Genomic DNA, 17,755 nt, shown 5'->3' with positions numbered 1-17,755 from the left:
TGCCTCACGATCACCATGAGCCCCCGGCCCCCATGCAGGGCGCAGGGCCAGGCCTTCCTTGGCGGCGCTCCCACCTCGCGCGGCACGCACGTGCCCACGCGGCACGGCCGGGACAGCTCACGCACGCTCACCCACGTGGTGGGGAGAGGCGCCGGGCCGCGACCCTGCCGCATCCCCTCGCCCTGGATCCAGGGACTCCCGCCCCAGGCCACGCCCGCCAGCCCAAGGGGGCGCCACGCTGCCCGGGACCCCAGGAACATGGCCCAAGCGCCCTGGGTGCCACTCAGGGCCGCGGACTTGAGGTAAAACACGGCCTGGCTGCTCCACGCGCGGCCAGCAGCCAAAACAAGGAAGGGCCGCCTGTTCACCGGCCACCCTGGTAAAGTGGGAAATCCTCCACAGAGCCTTCCGCGGGCCGGGAAGGCGGGGGAGTCTGAGGGCTGGCGGGACGCCTCCCCAGACCAGGAGCAGGGGGACACGCCGACACGCCCAGGCCCGGCAGGGGTCCATCGGCTATGCGCCACGCCCAGGCCCAGCAGGGGTCCACCGGCTATGCCCCAGAGTGTGTACATTACAACAACCGTGTCCTTTGTGAGTGGATGCAAGAGAAATTGCGTTTGATGCCACGATCTGCCCAGTGCAACTGGTTAGGGAGCTGCCCAAGGGAGGAGGGCTTAGCGGCCCACCTCCTCGTCCACCCACTCCCGGGGGCCACACCAGGACACCACGAACACCAGGTACACCAACTTTATTCATTCATTTGCAAGGCAATTGAAGGCCGGGTGTGCCACCCGGTTGGTGGTAGAACATTTAACTCCATCCCTAGCCCCCAGAAATGAGAAAAATGCTCTGGGTGGCACTGCAGGGTCCTGAGTTCCAGGGCCTGGCCTACGGGCCTCCGTCCTCCATGGACAGGAGGGCACTTTGTGTGTCCTGCGAGTCCCGAGGCTGTAGCTACACCAGTGCGGCACTGGGGTGGTCCTGGGTAGGCTGCGGGCTGGAGGCCGGCTCATCCTTCAAGCTGTGCCGGATCCCATATCCAAAATAGATGGTAAATCCTGGCAGGAAAAGCAAGGCAGTACAATGGAAAGCCAGCACGTGGAGGGAGGGGAGGGACATGGGACAGGAAGGTCCAGTGTCCAGAAAACTCCCTTCCCCTCCCCCACCCCAGAGAGCCACTCACCAATCACCATCCATATCCCAAACCGGATCCAGGTGCCAGTGGTCATCTGCATCATGAGGTAGACATTCACAAAGATGCTGAGCAAGGGCAGGACGGGCAGGAACGGAACCTGCAAGCACGGCAGAGGGCTCAAACCGGGCCCCTCAGTGCCATGGGAGGGGGGGAAAGTGGGGGGGGGGGTGGCCGGGCAGAGGACTGAAACCCTTCCCACCCCTCCCTCCTCCTCCCCTCCCTCCCCCCTCCGGGATTACATGCAGGCAGAGAGGGATCAGGCATGGCCTACCCTGAAATGCAGATGGGCGCCACTCTGGGGCTGTCTCCAGATAACGAGGGTCAACACAGCCATGAGCCCCAGCAGCCCTGCTGCCACCCCCACATTCACTGTGTCCCCAGAGAGCAGCTGCTGGGGCCATTGCGCCAGGACCAGACTCAGCGTCGTCAACAACAGAACTGAAGGGTGAAGCAAGGCCCGAGTGGATTGGGCAGGGCCCATATCCCAACTGCCAGCACCCTCTCCCTTCCCCCCAGCCTATGCCGCCCCCACCCCCCCGCCAGTGTCCACTGCCGGTTCTCTTCCCTCACCACCCAGATCCCCCCCTGAGGGAAACACAGCCCACACCACAGGCTGTAGGAGGTGCGGGGAGAAAGGCCAGGGCTTACCCAGCAGTGAGGCACAGATGTAGACCACACGGCCGGATGCCTGAGTGGGGGTGTTGTCTGAGGAGAGACACAGGCTCTTGAGGAGCCTCATGCACCCCCCACTCCCACCTTCTGATGCTGCTTGTGGGGGGGCTGTGTGGGATACAGGCCTCATCTCCATGGTGTCCCTCTCTCGCTTCTCAGAACTTGCCTTCTGGTCTGGCTGGTACCTGAATCCATTACAAATGCAAAGTTCACTTTTTTGTTGGTCATGGGACCTGAACTCTGGGCCTGGACGCTGTCCCTCAGCGCTTCAGCTCAAAGCCAGTGTTCTACCACTTGAGCCACAGCACCACTTCTGGCTTTTTCTGTGCATGTGGTGCTGAGGAATCGAACCCAGGGCCTCATGCATGCAAGGCAAGCACTCTACCACTGAGCCACCTTCTTAGTCCTGTTTTTTGTTTTTTGTTTTTGTTTTTTTGTTTTTTATGCTGGTCCTGGAGCTTAAACTCAGGGACCTGGGTGCTGTCCCTGAGCTTTTTTTCCCAAGGCTGGTGCTCTACCCCTTGAGCCGTGGCTCCATTCCAGCCTTTTGATGGTTCATTGGAGATAAGAGTCTCATGGACTTTCCTGCCCAGGGCCGGCTTCGAACTGTGATCCTCATAGCCAGCATCACAGGAGCCAGGATACAGGCAGGGGGAGGTCTTACCTGAGGACCAGCACAGAGAAGGACACCAGGGAATAGGCCAGCAGGGTCCCAATGGAGGTGAGGTCCACCAGATCGCTGAGCTCCACCAAGAAAGCCATCATTGCTGCAGTGAGGGCCAGGAGACAGACAGAGAGGTGGGGCTGGGGGTCATGGGCCGGACACCCACCTAGGGAATCACCAGCCCCAGAACGCGTGGAGAAGGCTGGGCACTCATGCTTCCTCACCTGCAATGAGCCCGGATAGCACAGTGGCTAGGATGGGGGTGTGCGTCCGGCTGTGGACTCGGGCAAGCATGCCAAACAGGAGCCGGTCTTCCGCCATGGCGTAGATCACCCGGGGCACCGGGAACATGGAGCCTAGCAGGCTGGGGGTGGACAGGGCTATGTAGGATAGGAGTGAACAGGGCGGCCCTCCCCTTTCAGCCCCCTGGGGAGGCTGGGAGCCACCTTCTTCCCACCTGGAGGTGAGTGCGCACAGGGTGCCCACCGCTACTGCAAAGCGGGCTGGAGCCCAGCCCACTTGGACAAAGGCGAAGGGCAGCGGGCTCTCAGTGTGGACCTGGTAGTAAGGCACCATGAGAGTGAGCGATGCGGAGACCCCGAAGTACATGAGGAAGCAGATGAAGAGCGACAGTACGATGCCCAGCGGGATGGACCGCTGCGGGTGGCGGGCCTCCTCCCCTGCAGGCGGGGGGGGGGAGAGATGAGGGTCCTACACAGGGCATGCTAGGGCCTGCCCCCCAGCATCAGCTGGCCTCTGGAAGCCCATGTTTCCCCCACCCCCTACAGCTCAGGCTACCAAGCTACCTGTGGTTGCGATGCAGTCAAAGCCAATGAAGGCGAAGAAGCAGGTGGCTGCACCTCGGAGGATGCCAGGCAGGCCGAAAGGCGCGAATCCTCCCGTGCCCAAGTCCCCCAAGCTGTGGAGGGAAACAGAGGGGGACATAGAGGTGTGCAGTGCTCAGGCCCGCCCCCCTCCACTGCTCATTGCCCCCCCACTCCTGTCTTCCTCAGCCACCCCACCTGTACGAGCTGTTGCGCGCCTCTGCGTGCTTGTAGTCCTGGCTGGTGAGCATCCAGTGGCGCAGGTTGCCCTTCAGGAAGCCGGAGAGGATGATGAATGTCAGCACAGTCAGGTTCACCCCTGTGAACAGGCGTGTGACCAGAGCCGATTCCCGCACCCCCAGCGCCAGCAGCCCTGTGGGGAGGTGAGAGAGGCCAGTCAGGAAGGGGATACTGTGTACCTAGGGACACTGTAGGGGACCATGTGGGGCCCATCCCCACCCCAGTTCCCATCCCCATCTCCCTCCTCCCCCCCCAGCCCAGCCCCACCCCTGCATCACCAGTGAGGACCACCACCAGGCCCAGCGCAAAGAAGTCTGGGTACTTGGCCAGGATGCCCGGAGCCGACAGAGGAAACTTGCTGACCAGGGCCTCAGAGATGTGGTTCCCGGTAAGGCCGTCAAAGGCCGCGCTCCAGGCCCGGGCCACGCCTGCCGCGCCTGAAGCAGGAGGAGAAGAGGTCACATCACTCAGAAGTGAAGAGGAGAGCAGCCATGGGGTATGTTACTAGTTATTACTTTTATTTTTTTTATCAGTCTCAAGGCTTGAACTCGGGGCCTGTGCCACTGCTGTCCCTGAGCCTTTTTGAAGCCATACCTCCACTTCCGGTTTTCTTGTGGTTAATTGAAGAGTCTCATGGACTTTCCTGCCTGAGCTGGCTTTGAAATGTGATCCTCAGATCTCACCCTCCGGAGTAGCTAAGATTACAGGCGTGAGCCACCAAAGCCTGGCAGTTATTCCAATTTTTAAAAATTATCTTTAAGTAGCTGTACAAATAAAGGAGTTTCAATCCAACAGTTTGTGAGTACCGTGCATCTTGATCGGTGTCACCCCTTTGCATCAATTAAAAAGACAAACAGGAGCTGGGAGTTCTGTCCTCCCAGCTACTCAGGAGGCTGAGATCTGAGGATTGTGGTTTAAAGCCAGTCCAAGTGGATAAATCCAAGAGACTTGTGTCCAAGGGAGCACAAAGCTGGAAGTGGAGCTGTGGCTCAAGTGGTAGAGCACTAGCCTGGAGCAAAAAGTTGAAGCTGCAGGACCAGCACACACACACACACACAGTGGACAAATATCTAGCCCCTCAGAGCTTCTTCTTGGGGCTAGGGTATGGCTGAGACCTGGAACCCTGGCCTTGCGGACCTGAGGAACACAAGGCAGCACTGAGTGGGCTGACGTGGGAGTCTGGGGTCCCCATGTCCTGGGGTATGGGAGCCCCTGGGTCCTGGTGACCCAGGACCCCCTGTACTGACCACCCTGAGCTCCACCCTCCACCCCTGCTTTCCCACCACACACTCAGGCCTCACCTATGACGTAGGAGAGAATAAGGTTCCAGCCTGTGATGAAGGCTAGCAGCTGGCCCACGGTTACATAGCTGTAGAGGTAGGCAGAGCCGGAGCCCGGCACACGGGCCCCAAACTCGGCATAGCAGAGTCCAGACAGCACGGATGCCAGTGCGGCCACCAAGAAGCAGATGACAATGGCGGGTCCAGCTTTCTCCCGGGCCACCTCCCCAGCCAGGACGTACACGCCGGCCCCTAGTGTGCTGCCCACACCCAAGGCTACCAGATCCAGGGTGTTGAGGCAGCGGGACAGGGGGCTCTCAGTGCCTGACAGCTGCAGCGGCCGCCGGCGCATCAGCTTCCAGCCCAGGTGGCGAACAGCCTGAAACGGCATCTTGGGCACTCGGTGGGGTGGGGAGGTCTGCGGAGACACGACAAGACACGGTGCTGACTGAGAGTGGATGGTGCTGGCCCCCTGGGGGACGGCTGTTCTCACGCTGTCAGGACAGCACTGTGGGCTGAAGAACCAGCGTCCACCTCAGGTTCTTCAGGGCACAGCAGAACCCAAAAGGGTGCAAGCGCCAGGCACTGATGGCTCACGCCTGTCATCCTAGCTACTCAGGAGGCTGAGATCTGAGGATCGTAGTTCAAGGCCAGCCTGGGCAGGAAAATCCCTGAGACTCTTATCTCCAATAAACCACTCAGAAAACTGGAAGTGGTGCTATGGCTCAAGTGGTAGAGTGCTAGCCTTAAGCTGAAGAGCTGAGGGACAGTGCCCAGGCCCAGAGTTCAAGACCCACGACCCCTCAAAAAAATAAATAAATAAAAGTGCAAGTCCTGGGGTTTGAATCCAGGGCTTGGGCGCTGCCCCTGAGTCTCTTTGTACTCAAGGCTAGAGCTCTATCACTTGAGCCATAGCGCCACTTCTGGCTTTTTATTTTTCTTTTCTTTTTTTAATTGTGAAAATACTGTACAGAGGGGTTACAACTACATGGGCAAGATAATGAGTACATTTCTTATCAAGCATTGTAGCCTCCTCCTTTATTGCCCCTTCCCATCCTCCCCCTGCCGCCCCCCCACTTCTGGCTTTTTCTGAATAGTTTATTGAGATAAGAGTCTCACAGACTTTCTTGTGCAGTCTGGTCTGGCTTTAAACTGTGATCCTCAGACCTCAGCCTCCGGAGTAGCTAGGATGTCAGGCGTGAGCCAGGGACACCCAGCTCACTTGGCTTTTTTGGTGGTTTATTGTAAATAAGAACCTCACACTTTCCTGCCTGGGCTGGCTTTGAACCTCGAAGGTCAGATCTGAGCTGCAATCCTCAGATCTCAGCCTCCTGAGTGGCTGGGATTACAGGTGGGAGCTACAGATGCTCGGCTGGACACTTTTCCAAGTTGTGGGAGGAATTATTGAAGATATCAGCACAGTGCCCAGCTCAGTGCCTGGCCAGGACAGCTCCAGGGTGGGAGGCCGGGACATGAAAACGCTTATGTTCCCAAGTTGATCTGCCGCACCCTCCCTCCACCCCTCTTCACCCTCACCGCCCCCCCACGGGGGTGGGGGCTTGAGGAACCCAGGGCTCCACACTCCACATTCCCAAGACCCCAGCCTGGAATTGGAGCTTTGTTCCATTACCCGTGAAATGGAACGGAATTAGAATTTGGAGCTGGGGCCAAAGGAGATGGGGTGAGTTGGGGATGGGGGGGCGCTCCCAGGTTCAGGGAGGTGAGAGAATGGAAACATCCATGCTCATAAGCAGCCTTACTCAAGCAACACAAGTCTGTAATCCTGGTAATGGGGGATCAGAGGGAAGAAGATGGTGAAACCAGCTTGGACTGCAGAATGAGACTTAAAAGCAAATGCCAGGCACCGGTGTCTCACACCTGTAATCCTGGCTACTCAGGAAGCTGAGATCTGAGAATTAAGGTTCAAAGCCAGCCTGGGCAGGAAAGTTCATGAGACTCTTATCTCCAATAAACCACTTAAAAAACTTGCTTTGGCTCAAGTGATAGAGCACTCACCTTTAGCTGAAGAGCTGAGGGACAGCGCCCAGACCCAGAGTTCAAGCCCCAGGACCAACAAAACAACAACACAAAAAGCCAGAAGTGGTGCTTGGCTCAAGTGATGGAGCCCCTGTCTTGAGCAAAAGAAGCTCAGCGACAGTGTCCAGACCCTGAGTTCAAGCCCCACAATTGGCAAAAAAGGAAGAAAGAAAGAAACTAGGACACAGAGAAGCCTTGCAGCCCTTATCCTAAAGATCTCCAGACACACCCAAACCCTGCCCCCAGCCTCCTAGGGTAGTGAAGGGAAACCAAGTCAAACTGTTTCTCCTCCTGTAATGCCCCTCATTCCTGTGACCCCACTGGGAAGAAAGCAACCTGAATTCCATTCTAACGCAATCCACCCGCCTGCTAAAGAGGCAAAGGCCTCCTAAAGAGGCAAAGGCCTCCGGCCTCAACACCCCCACCCCCTCCAAGTTCATTCAGATCTAGTAACAAGTCTAGGCCCCAGAATTTGTCATTCATCTACAAGCTACATCTATAACTTAGGCTGGGCACCAGTGGCTCATGCCTGTCATCCCAGCTACTCAAGAGGCTGAGATCTAAGGGTCAAAAGTTCAGAGCCAGCCCAGGCAGGAAATGTCTGTGAGACACTTAGCTTCAATTAACCACCAAAAAAAGTGAAAGTGGAACTATGGTTCAAGTGATAGAGCACCAGCTTTGAGGAAAACAAGTCAAAAAAGAAAGCACCCAGGGAGGAGGACCTGAGTTCAAAAACCCTAATACCAGCACACACAAGATAAAAAGAAGCTATGAAGTAGGGTCTATGCCAAGCCACTGGGGGAGAGGGGGGACTCCTTGCTGAGCCTGTACCCCGTTGGCTACACAGGAGGCTGGGAATAAGAAACCCAATGAAGGAACACACAGGCACGATCTGGAGGGGCCCCCGCTAAGGGGGCTTCTGTCTGTCTGCACAGGTTCGAGAGGCTCCCATGCTCCCCCCCTCCACCCGAGGCCCCCAACATGTGTGGGTTACTGCCCTGCGCACCTGCACGTGTTCAGCTCCGGACACTCGGGGACCCCAGCCGGCTCGGGGCAGGATGGAGGCCTCACAGGCGGACCTCAGAGAGGCCTGGCGAAGCGTGTCGGAATGAGGCTGGCTGGCCTGTCTGCCAGGATTCCTCCCTCAGACCCCTTTATCACCCTGCCCGGAAGACAAGCTCCGTCTCGCGGCCTTGCCTGGGGGGCGGGGGAGGGGTTGGCCCCAGGGGAACCTGACAGCTCCTCACTCAGCGCCCCGTTTCCTGAGTTCAAGGCCCAGGACTAGCACCAAATAAAGTTAATAAATGAAAACCAGAGAAATATTTTTTTGGGGGGAGGGAGGGAGGCTTGAACTCAGGGTCTGGGCACTGTCTCTGAGCTTCTTTGCTGAAGGCTAGTGCTCTACCACCTGAGCCACAGTGCCACTTCCAGCTTTTTCTGTGTATGTGGTGCTGAGGAATCGAACCCAGGGTTTCATGCATGGTAGGCAAGCACTCTACCACTGAGCCACCTTCCCAGCCCCTAGAGAAATGCTCTATAAGGACAGCTTCTCCAACTAGCTGGCATGGGACCCCCTGCAGCCCAGATGCCACCACCCTGGGCACATCCCGGTGGTCTTCCTGAGGCCGGGGCTGCAGATTACAGCCACCTTCCCTCCTGGGCCTTCCATACCACCCTGGGGGTCTCTCCTCAGCTCCCATCCCTGCTAGCACCAAATAGCGTAGTGGGGGTGTGGGCCACTCTACTAGAGCCACAGCTCCACTTCCAGTTTTTTGCTGGCTAGTTGGAGATGACAGTCTCACAGACTTTCCTGCCTAGGCTGGCTTTGAACCACGATCCTCAGATCTCAGCCTCTTAGGTAGCTGGGATGACAGGCATGAGCCACCGGCACCAGGCTCATTTCTGGTTTTCCTCTCTTGAGAAGCAGATTTATCCCAGAGCTGTGATTTGCACATGCAGGTAAGCACTTCTGAGGACATTTGATTGACATTATGAGGACCAGCCTGACCTAGTGGGTCTGCCTATAACCACAGCCACGGAAGCTGAAGCAGCATGTCCTTAAGTACAAGGCCAGCCAGGTCAAAGTTACCAATATCCTAATACACTCCTTAATAAGTGTTACACTTCCTAATAATATAACTATATAACTACATATAGTTATATATGTAACTTTATAACTATATATATATATATATATATATATATATATATATATGTAAAGCAAAATACAGCAGGACAGAACAATAAGCCCCAGTTATATTCAGATTTATCACAAGTATTTAGACCCAGCCCTGGCTGACTGAGAACTTTGTCCTCAGATTTTGGCTCTTGTTTAGTTGGGATTACAGGCCTATGCTCTTTTGCTAGATTTGGAAACTCATTTAAAAGCTGATTAACACGAGAAAAGCACCTAAGTACCTTGATCCAAGCCTATAATCCCAGAAGAGGCCCGAGGATGCACAGTTTGGGCACAGACTGGCTCAGCTTATGAGATCTTGACTCAAGAATAAATAAATCACAGCAGGGCACCTGGTGGCTCACGCCTGTATTCCTAGCTACTCAGGAGGCTGAGGTCTAAGGATCGTGGTTCAAAGCCAGCCCAGGCAGGAAAGTCCCTGGGAGTCTCATCTCCAATGCACCACTCAAAAATCAGAAGTGGCACTGTGTCTCAAAGTGGTAAAGCACTAGCCTTGAGCGAAAGAAGCTCAGGGACAGTGCCCAGACCCTGAGTTCAAGCCCCAGGACAAAAATAAATAATCAGGAAAAAAAAGTATGTTTTAGTAAGTTTTGAGGTCTTCACAAAAGGGAAGGTAGATACTGAATTGTAGTTATCTAATACCTAAAGCTCTGCGTATGTATATACACATATGCACACATTTACACAAAAAATACACATATATGTATATACACATGATACAGTCCATGTATATATACTATGTTATATAGAGTATGTATAATGTATATGATATAATGTATGTATTATATAATATATATGTATGCCATATATTATATGCATATTCCCACATTATATATTATATAGATGCATAATATATACATTATATATATATATATATAAAATGTGTGTGTGTGTGTGTGTGTGTGTGTGTGTGTGTCCAAGGACTTGAACTTAGTATTTTTTCTTTTTCAATCAAGGCTGGCCCTCTACTTCCTGTATCTTATTTTTTGCTTTTTTGCCAGTCCTGGGGCTTGAACTCGGGGCCTAGGCGCTATCCCTAAGACTCTATGTGCTCAAGGCTAGCACTCTACCACTTGAGCCACAGTGCCACTTCTGGCTTTTTTTGGTATGTGGTGCTGAGGAATCGAACCCAGGGCTTCATGCATGCCAGGCAAACACTGTACCCCTGAGCCACATTCCCACCCCTCTCTACCACTTAGGCACAGCTCCACTTCTAGCTTTTTGCTGGCTAATTGGAGATGAGACTAACTAGGCTTTCCCACCCAGGCTGGCTTCAAACTTTGATCCTCTAATTGCAACCTCCACATTTGGTTTTTGGTGGCCTAATTGGAGTTAAGAGTCTCAAGTACTTTCCTGACCTGGATGGCTTAGAACCTTGATCCTCTGGATTATAGGTGTGAGGTACTTCCCCCCACCAGATGTACTCTTAACTCAAGGCTCCATCCGTTTGCCAGGATGTAATCCCACGTAAAGTGAAAGAACCTGCGGTCCCCCTGTGAGGATAGAGGTCCCCTGTGTGTGGTACCAGTACACGGAGATCAACCTACAAAATCTGGGGTCCTGGTGTGGCATCAGACTGGAAGTAGGGATTGACAGCAAAGAGTTGGGATTAAGGGTGTGGCTCCCTCTGCCCTGTACAGTATATAAATCCAGGATGATCGCGGCCTGGCTTTATTCCCAGAGCTGAGGGCCACAACTCTGTCCTGCACCACCATGTCAGGCTCCCTGGTTCTTTCTCAAGGTGAGCGGTGGGTTGAGGACAGGGGAGGGTGCATCAGGTCCCTCAGAAGCCAATACAAGCTCCGAAGAGACAGGGTGATGCCCTGAGAGTGGGTACAGGGGCTTAAACTCAGGGCCTGGGCGCTGTCTGTCAGCTCTTTTCTTCAAGGCTGGCGTTCTACCACTTTGAGCCACAGTACCACTTCCAGTTTTCTGGTGGTTCATTGGAGCTAAAAGTCTCAGGGACTTTCCTGCCCAGGCTGGCTTTGAACCCTGGTCCTCAGATCTCAGCCCCCTGAGTAGCTAGGATGACAAGCGTGAGCCATGGGCGCCTGGCTGCCAGCCATCTTTAAATGCCAGATCTTCCTCCTCCTTAACTGCTAGAGGAAGTTCCCATTCCCTTTTAAGTTGGAGCTTGCTGCTGCTCATGTCTGGCTCAATGGAGATCAGAGTCTCACGGACTTTCCTGCCCAGGCTGGCTTTGAACGGTGATCCTCAGACTTCAGCCTCCCCAGTGGCTGGGATGACAAGGAATGAGCCAGGGGTGCCTGACAGGTTGCAGATTTTGAGCATGGAATTAATGGCCTCTTCTTTTATATTTCTCTACTTACAAGGCAAGCCCCAGAAATTTCCCCAGAGGAAGAGAACCATCTTCACGGACGATCAGCTAAAAGCTTTGAATTCCATGTTCAGCAGGAACCCGTACCCAGACCACCACCAAAAGAAAGAAATGGCTGCAAAAATGAACATGGACCCAATGGTGCTACAGGTTAGAAAGGACCCTCCCCTGCCCCCCTCCCAGCTTCCGTCCTGCACCCCCTTCAACTCTCCCAGCCCCATCTCAATTCTGCAGCCAGGATTTCTTGGGCCATCCTTCCCTCTTTACCTCCATACCCCCACCGCAAGGCCAAGCAAACTTTTATTAAGAACCAGGAAGCAACTACTTTTCTTCTTGAATGTGTCAATCCTAGGACTTGAAGTCAGGGCCTGGGCACTGTCCTTAAGCTTTTCTGCTCAAGGCTGGTGCTCTACCACTTGAACCATAGCTCCACTTACAGGTTTTCAGTGGTTTCTTGGAGTTCAGAGTCTCACAGCCTGGCACCAGTGGCTCACGTCTGCCATCCCAGCTACTCAGAAGGCTGAGATCTGAGGATGGAGATCCAAAGCCAGCCTGGGTAGGAAAGTCCATGAGACTCTCGTCTTCCATTAACCAGCACAAAGCAGGTTAAAGTAAAACCATGGCTCAAGTGATAAGAGAATCAGCCTTGAGCAGACAAGGCTCAAGAGACAGCATCCAGGCCCTGAGTTCAAGCCAAAGGACTGCCACAAAAAAATAGAAATAAGTAAATAAGATATGTCTTTCAGGCTAGTTCTCAGGAAAAGGTAAGTAGAGTCAGAGCTGGCCCAGGACTCCGGCACTCGGGGCAGGGGGAGGGGAAAAAACACGCCTCTGAAATGCCCCCCCCCCAACCCTCACCTGTGGGGTATGTTCCCATGCAGGTGTGGTTCAAGAACCACCGGGCAAAACTAAAGAAATTAAACTGTGGCATCCACGCAGCCCAGCCCCAGCTCTTCCCCAGGGAGGTGGCCAAGGTCAGGGCCAAGGTCAGTCCTGGGAAGACTGAGGTGGTGGAGAGATCGTCACCTTCCTCACCAACCACACCGCCCACGCCACCGCTGCCACCACCACCCACGCTACCCTCGCCCAGTGCCCTGCACGCCGCCCTCGGACCAGCTCTGGTCTACACCCATGGTGCCACACCCGCGTACCAGCTCCGAGTGTGCCCCACGCACGAGGGCCATTGTGGGGGTCACAGGGTCGTCCACTTCGGCTGCTGTGAGGACTCCTCCATCTACTGCCTCCACCCCATCTCCACATCCCCCAACACCTACCCCAGCCGCCTGCCTGCCCCCTGGCCCTGCGGGGAGGGGAGAAGGTAGGCACAACGTCTGGTCCCTGGGTTTTGTGTGGTTTTGTTTTGAGAGGGGGGATCTTGCTATGTGGCCCAGGCGGGTCTCAAGCTCTGGAGCCTCCTGCCTTCACCTCCCCAGGACCAAGGGTGATGGGTTGCGCTGCCATGTCCGGGTTATCACATGCTGTCATGGCAGTAAATACTTTCCCTGTAGAACTAAATAGAAGCCCGCACAGCAGTGTGGGTGTACTTCACCATCACGATCCATGGGGAGAAAGAAAAGAAAAATGGTAGTAGCAAGGTTGCCAGTGGCTCACGCCTGTCATCTGAGCTACTCAGGAGGCTGAGACCTAAGGATTGCGGTTCAAAGCCAGCCTGGACAGGAAAGTCCGTGAGACTCTGATCTCCAATGAATCACCAGAAAACCAGAAGTGGCACTGTCTCTCAAGTGGTAGAGCGCCAGCCTTGAGCTGAAGAGCTGAGGGACAGCGCCTAGGCCCAGAGTTTGAGCCTCATGACTGGCACAAAAAGGAGGGTGTGCAGGGGGGAGAGTGGAGAGGTCGTGGACGATGCTGCACGCCCACGAGACCATCCTGGGACCCCATGTGCCCCAGGACGCCTCCACCTTGGGCCCTGACCGCCCATGACCCTGGCATTTCTCTCTCCCTCACAGTACAGGAAGAAACATTCTGGAAAGTAGTGTTATCTGCCCGGACACCAGCTAGCCAAGGCAGCAGCCGTCCCCTGAGGTCCTGTCACTTGAGTTTCACCTCCCAGAACTCCAGCCACAGAAGAAACGATGGCAGACAGGCCCAGTAGCCTGGACCACAGGGCCCTGCCCTCCTGTGTGCATGAATGGATGTATTTATAATGCATGAGTGTGTTTATAATCAATGTGTAATAAATATGTAAAGCACTCTGCAGGGGCCTTTTCATTACTGTGAATTCCCAGCTGGCAGGGTGCCCTTCCTGGGCTGAGAGAGCGGAGGCAGGTGGCAAAGGGCAGGGGGGAAGGGGAGGGGGAGGGGAAGAGAGGGGGGAGGGGCAGCCACCACTGTCTGCAAACAGGAGGCTGTGCATCTGCACGCATCCAAGAGTATGCCTGTACTAGGATTTGAACTGGGTTCTCTTCCTCAAGAATGATGCTCCATTACTCTTTAGTTCCAGCCCTAGTACTAGCACAGCAACAACAGCAAAAATCATAATAAAATTATAAAACCGATTAGGTATTTAGTTGACCGGAGGGGAGATGTGCATGCAAGCCCTGGATTGGGGCAGTGGGGCCCTGGGCTGGTGGGGTTTCGGGATCTGGGCTGGATCCTGGCATCACAGGGACCGGGTTGGGAGGCCTTGAACACAAACAGTGCTACAGAGGCAACAGAGAGCTCAGAAGTCAACAGAGCCTGGGCACTGGTGCTCATGCCTCTCATCCCAGCTACTCAGGAAGCTGAGATCTCAGGATGGTTGGTTCGAAGCCAGCCGGGACAGGAAAGTCCGTGAGACTCTTATCCCCAATAAACCATCCAAAGCTGGAAGTAGAGCTGGGGTTCAAGTGGTAGAGAAAAAGAGTGAAAAAAGCTCAGGGATAGCACCCAGGCCCTGAGTTCAAGCCCTAAGGACTCAGAGGCACACAAGCCAAGTGAACAAACAGGTTGAGCGGGAATTGCAGTCTGCAGTTCTAGGATAAAGATCTCATTCCTTTGGGACCAGCAGGGTAGAAGGAAGCATTTGCCTTAGGGAAACAAGGAAGGGGGAAGGGAGGGATGCGTGCAAAATCTGGGCACCCTACTCTGCTTTTTTTTTTTTTTTTTGTCGGTCATGGGTCTTGAGCTCTGGGCTTAGGCAATGTCCCTCAGCTCTTCAGCTCAAGGCAAGCGCTCTACCACTTGGGCCACAGCGCCACTTCCAGCTTTCTGAGTGGTTTATTGGAGATAAGTGTTTCATGGACTTTCCTGCTCAGGCTGGCTTTGAACCCTGATCCTAAGATCTCAGCCTCGTGAGTAGCTAGGATGACAGGCGTGAGCCACCAGCGCCCAGCTCCTACTCCACTTTTCAGATTGTCCCTAAATCTAAAAGTCTTCTTCGTCCAATCTTAATTGACACAGTGGCCACGATGTTAAGAAGCTCATCAAACCCAGAGCTCTACACAGGCGATGCCTCCAATCCAGCTGCATGCCCTCTGCCCATCCATCCGGGCTGCTGGACCCTCTTCTGAGGGGACCCCCGCAGCGCTATTCCACAGCCCTCCTCTCTGCAGCTGCCTGGATTTCTTTTCTTTTCCTTTTGTCAGCTTGTACTCAGGGCCTGGGCACTGTCCCTGAGCTCTTTTGCTCAAGGCTAGCGCTCTACCACTTGAGCCACAGCCAATTTTTGAGTGGTTCATTGGAGATAAGTCTCTCACAGGGACTTTTCTGCCTGGGTAGGCCTTGAACCGTGATCCTCAGATCTCAGGCTCCTGAGTAGCTAGGAGGACAAGCCTGAGCCACCAGCGCCGGGCCAGTCTGTATTTCTCTGCCCTTCAAGTTGTGTCTTTTTCCTTCTTTATGTTCTTTCTCCCACTCAGTCAGTCTACCACCGAGCTCCCCACATAGCTAGGATAAATGGCAGGGAGGCATGCACGTCTTTCTCCCAGCCTCTAAGTCCTGCTTAGCTGAGCAACAGCCCTTCAGTCCTCCATATCACAGCTTCCCCCCGTGTTTTCATCTCTGGCTGGGTGGGAGAGCAGCCCCTGGGCAGCCAGAATTGGGTGGAATGAAGCCCAGTGAGGAAGCAGATTAATCTCCCGCCACAGACAGGTTCTAGAACTTACTGCAGGTCGGCCTCCGGGTCTGGGTAAGGCCTGTATTTCTTATCTTTCTAAAACTTGCACAAGAACTCTTGGGTGGGAAATCCTCTTCTATCTATGTTATTCTCTCTCCTGTGTGGCCCTGGCAGGGACAGAAAACTGTACTGTTTTCTTTGTTCCCAACTCTGTAGACCTGTTAGTGTCTGCCGTAATCCATTCAGGATTTGGGTTTTTTTCTTTTGTTTGTTTTTGTCTTCTGACACAAGATCTCCCGGTTGTAGCCTAGACTGGGCTCAAATGCTCATTCTCGGACTGAGCTGTTCATTTCCCTAAATGAATCCCGGCGCCCAAAACATTTTTTCTTTCAAAGAGAAGCTTAAAGAATGTACAAATAGCCAGGAGAATGTGGCTCATGCCTGTAATCCCAGATATTCAAGAAGCTGAAATATGAGGATTGAAATTCACAACCAGCCCAGGCAGGAAACTCTGAGACTCAAAAAAAAAAAAAAAAAAAAAAAAAAAAAGCCAGAAGTGGAGCTTCGGCTTAAGTGGTAGAGCGCCACCCTTGAGTGAAAAAGGTAAGGGACAGGGCCCGGAACCTGAATTTAAGACCGACAGCTGACAAAAAAGAAGAAAAAGAAGAAGAAAAAGCAGAGCTTCGGGTGACAAATCACTATACCAGCACCCCAGGCCGCCAGGAACTCTTGATCTTGTCTTATTCTTGTTTTGTTTGTTGGGGGCTCAGAGTGGCTTTTCCACATTTGAAATAACCATCCATTCATTTCACAAGGGGGTTCCATTATGATGCATCCTTTACACACAGCACACATGAGACTCACCAGCCTCTCCCTTAAAAACCAATCTCAACAGCAGGGCGCTGATAGCTCATGCCTATCACCTAGCTACTCAGGAGGCTGAAATCTGAGGATCATGGCTGGAAGCCAGCCCAGGCAGAAAACTCTATGAGACTCTTCTTAACCAATTTAGCACCCCCCCCCCCAAAAAAAGCCAGAAGTGGGTCTATGTCTCAAGTGGTAGAGCACCTTTGAGTGAAAAAGTTCCAGGACAGTACCCAGGCTGAGTTTAAGCCACACGACCACCACCAACAAAAAATTCTCAACAAACTTCATTGCTCCATTTTTTACACCTGGACATATTTGGGTCATATTCACCCTCTTCTTCTTTTTGTTTGCCCCTGAGTGCCGGGATTCTAGGCATGTGCTACCATATCCAGCTTAACTCTACGGTGTTATGTTTTGAGATGAAGGTCGATGTTGTCCAAGCCCATCTTGGGGTCTCAGACTCACTCGATCCTCCAGCTCCAGCCTTCCCAGGTAGCTGGGACTATGGCTCTCCCCTACCACTCCCAGCTCCCTTTGGAGCTATACATGGATTGGTGTCCCCAACCCCCACCTATCAGCCTGGATGGCGAAGTCATCAGGTACGGGATGGGACTCTACCTCTCCTCCAAAATCCAATTCCCAGAAAGAGACAGCGGTGGCTGGAGGGCAGGGAGGGGGGTGTGTCCAGCCCTCCTCCACTCAGGGTGAGCAGCCCGAGCAGCCCAGGGTGTATAAAAGACGGAGAGAAGCCGCAGTTAGGTCCTTTCTGCCTGCCCTGGAGGACGACCTAAGGACCCTAGGTGAGTCTTTGCATCCTTCTACCCCTTGGCCTCTCCTTGGATTTGCTTTTCCCTTTTCTCAGCTCTCCAATACTCCCCCAGAGGAGCGCGCACCAGGCCCTCTTGTTATCTGAGCTCTTGCCCTTTGAGCCTTGCTTAGCTGAGCTACACCCCCTACCCACGTGCTTTGTCTGCCGCAGCCACAGGTCCACGAGGTCAGCTTCCCGCATCAGGACAGCACCCAGCCCGGCCCGAAGTCTGGTATCAGAGTGTGTTTTATTTTGCGGGTGAGTATGTTCAAATCCCGGGGCTTGAACTCAGGTGCTGAGCACCGAAGGCCAGGGCTCTATCGCTTGAGCCATAGCTCCACTTAGCAGCTCTTTGGTGCTCACGTTACTGCCCCTGCTCCTCTGTGAAGATGAGGTCTGGTGTCTTGGCCCGGCGACCCATCAACGGCTGTCAGTCGGGGACTCTCAACTTTGGGGGCACTTTTCTCCGTGTCCAGCCAGAAAGTGCTGCCATAGTTGAATGTCTTCGGCTGGACACAGATCTGTGGGCATGCAGGCAGGGAGCTGCATTTAGGGGTAACCGAGGCCACATAGAGGCTG

The 17,755-nt window shown here is 54.0% G+C and overlaps 2 protein-coding genes across 3 annotated transcripts; one reads left to right on the top strand and one right to left on the bottom strand.

Annotated features, from left to right (window-relative positions):
• Positions 1–733: 733 nt before the first annotated feature.
• On the bottom strand, positions 734–8,048 carry LOC138812664 (cationic amino acid transporter 3-like). 2 transcript variants are annotated; one of them, XM_070000729.1, is made up of 12 exons: positions 7,919–8,048; positions 4,897–5,293; positions 3,874–4,032; positions 3,554–3,728; positions 3,338–3,450; positions 2,989–3,211; positions 2,756–2,895; positions 2,532–2,634; positions 1,844–2,052; positions 1,467–1,633; positions 1,184–1,292; positions 734–1,058 (listed from the first exon to the last, which is right to left on the bottom strand). In XM_070000729.1, the coding sequence occupies exons 2-12, from the start codon at positions 5,264–5,266 to the stop codon at positions 955–957; spliced, it is 1,872 nt and encodes a 623-aa protein (XP_069856830.1). In that variant the 5' UTR covers positions 5,267–5,293; positions 7,919–8,048; the 3' UTR covers positions 734–954. The 2 variants fall into 2 exon arrangements, with proteins under 2 accessions (XP_069856830.1, XP_069856829.1); XM_070000728.1 differs by lacking the exon at positions 7,919–8,048 and adding an exon at positions 6,137–6,408.
• Dprx (divergent-paired related homeobox) lies at positions 6,532–13,621 on the top strand. Its single transcript, XM_070000805.1, has 4 exons — positions 6,532–6,556; positions 11,443–11,597; positions 12,329–12,765; positions 13,415–13,621. Exons 2-4 carry the CDS (start codon positions 11,514–11,516, stop codon positions 13,464–13,466), a joined length of 573 nt encoding a protein of 190 aa, XP_069856906.1. The 5' UTR covers positions 6,532–6,556; positions 11,443–11,513; the 3' UTR covers positions 13,467–13,621.
• Positions 13,622–17,755: the final 4,134 nt, after the last annotated feature.

The sequence above is a fragment of the Dipodomys merriami genome, unplaced genomic scaffold, assembly GCF_024711535.1.
Source record: "Dipodomys merriami isolate MVZ:Mamm:240054 unplaced genomic scaffold, mDipMer1.0.p SCAF_57, whole genome shotgun sequence".
Lineage (NCBI taxonomy): Eukaryota > Metazoa > Chordata > Mammalia > Rodentia > Heteromyidae > Dipodomys > Dipodomys merriami.
Note: the sequence above shows the minus strand (reverse complement) of the source record. Positions and strands in the feature narration are given on the sequence as shown.

Coding starts and splice junctions, on each gene's coding strand:
- LOC138812664 (XM_070000729.1), bottom strand. CDS start 5,266: ATGCCGTTTCAGGCTGTTCGCCACCTGGGCTGGAAGCTGATGCGCCGG. Junction 2,635..2,755: donor GCTATCCGGGCTCATTGCAG/GTGAGGAAGCAT, acceptor CCCTCACTGCAG/CAATGATGGCTTTCTTGGTG. Junction 1,059..1,183: donor TGGGATATGGATGGTGATTG/GTGAGTGGCTCT, acceptor TTTTCCTGCCAG/GATTTACCATCTATTTTGGA.
- Dprx (XM_070000805.1), top strand. CDS start 11,514: ATGTTCAGCAGGAACCCGTACCCAGACCACCACCAAAAGAAAGAAATG. Junction 11,598..12,328: donor TGGACCCAATGGTGCTACAG/GTTAGAAAGGAC, acceptor GTTCCCATGCAG/GTGTGGTTCAAGAACCACCG. Junction 12,766..13,414: donor CCCTGCGGGGAGGGGAGAAG/GTAGGCACAACG, acceptor TCTCCCTCACAG/TACAGGAAGAAACATTCTGG.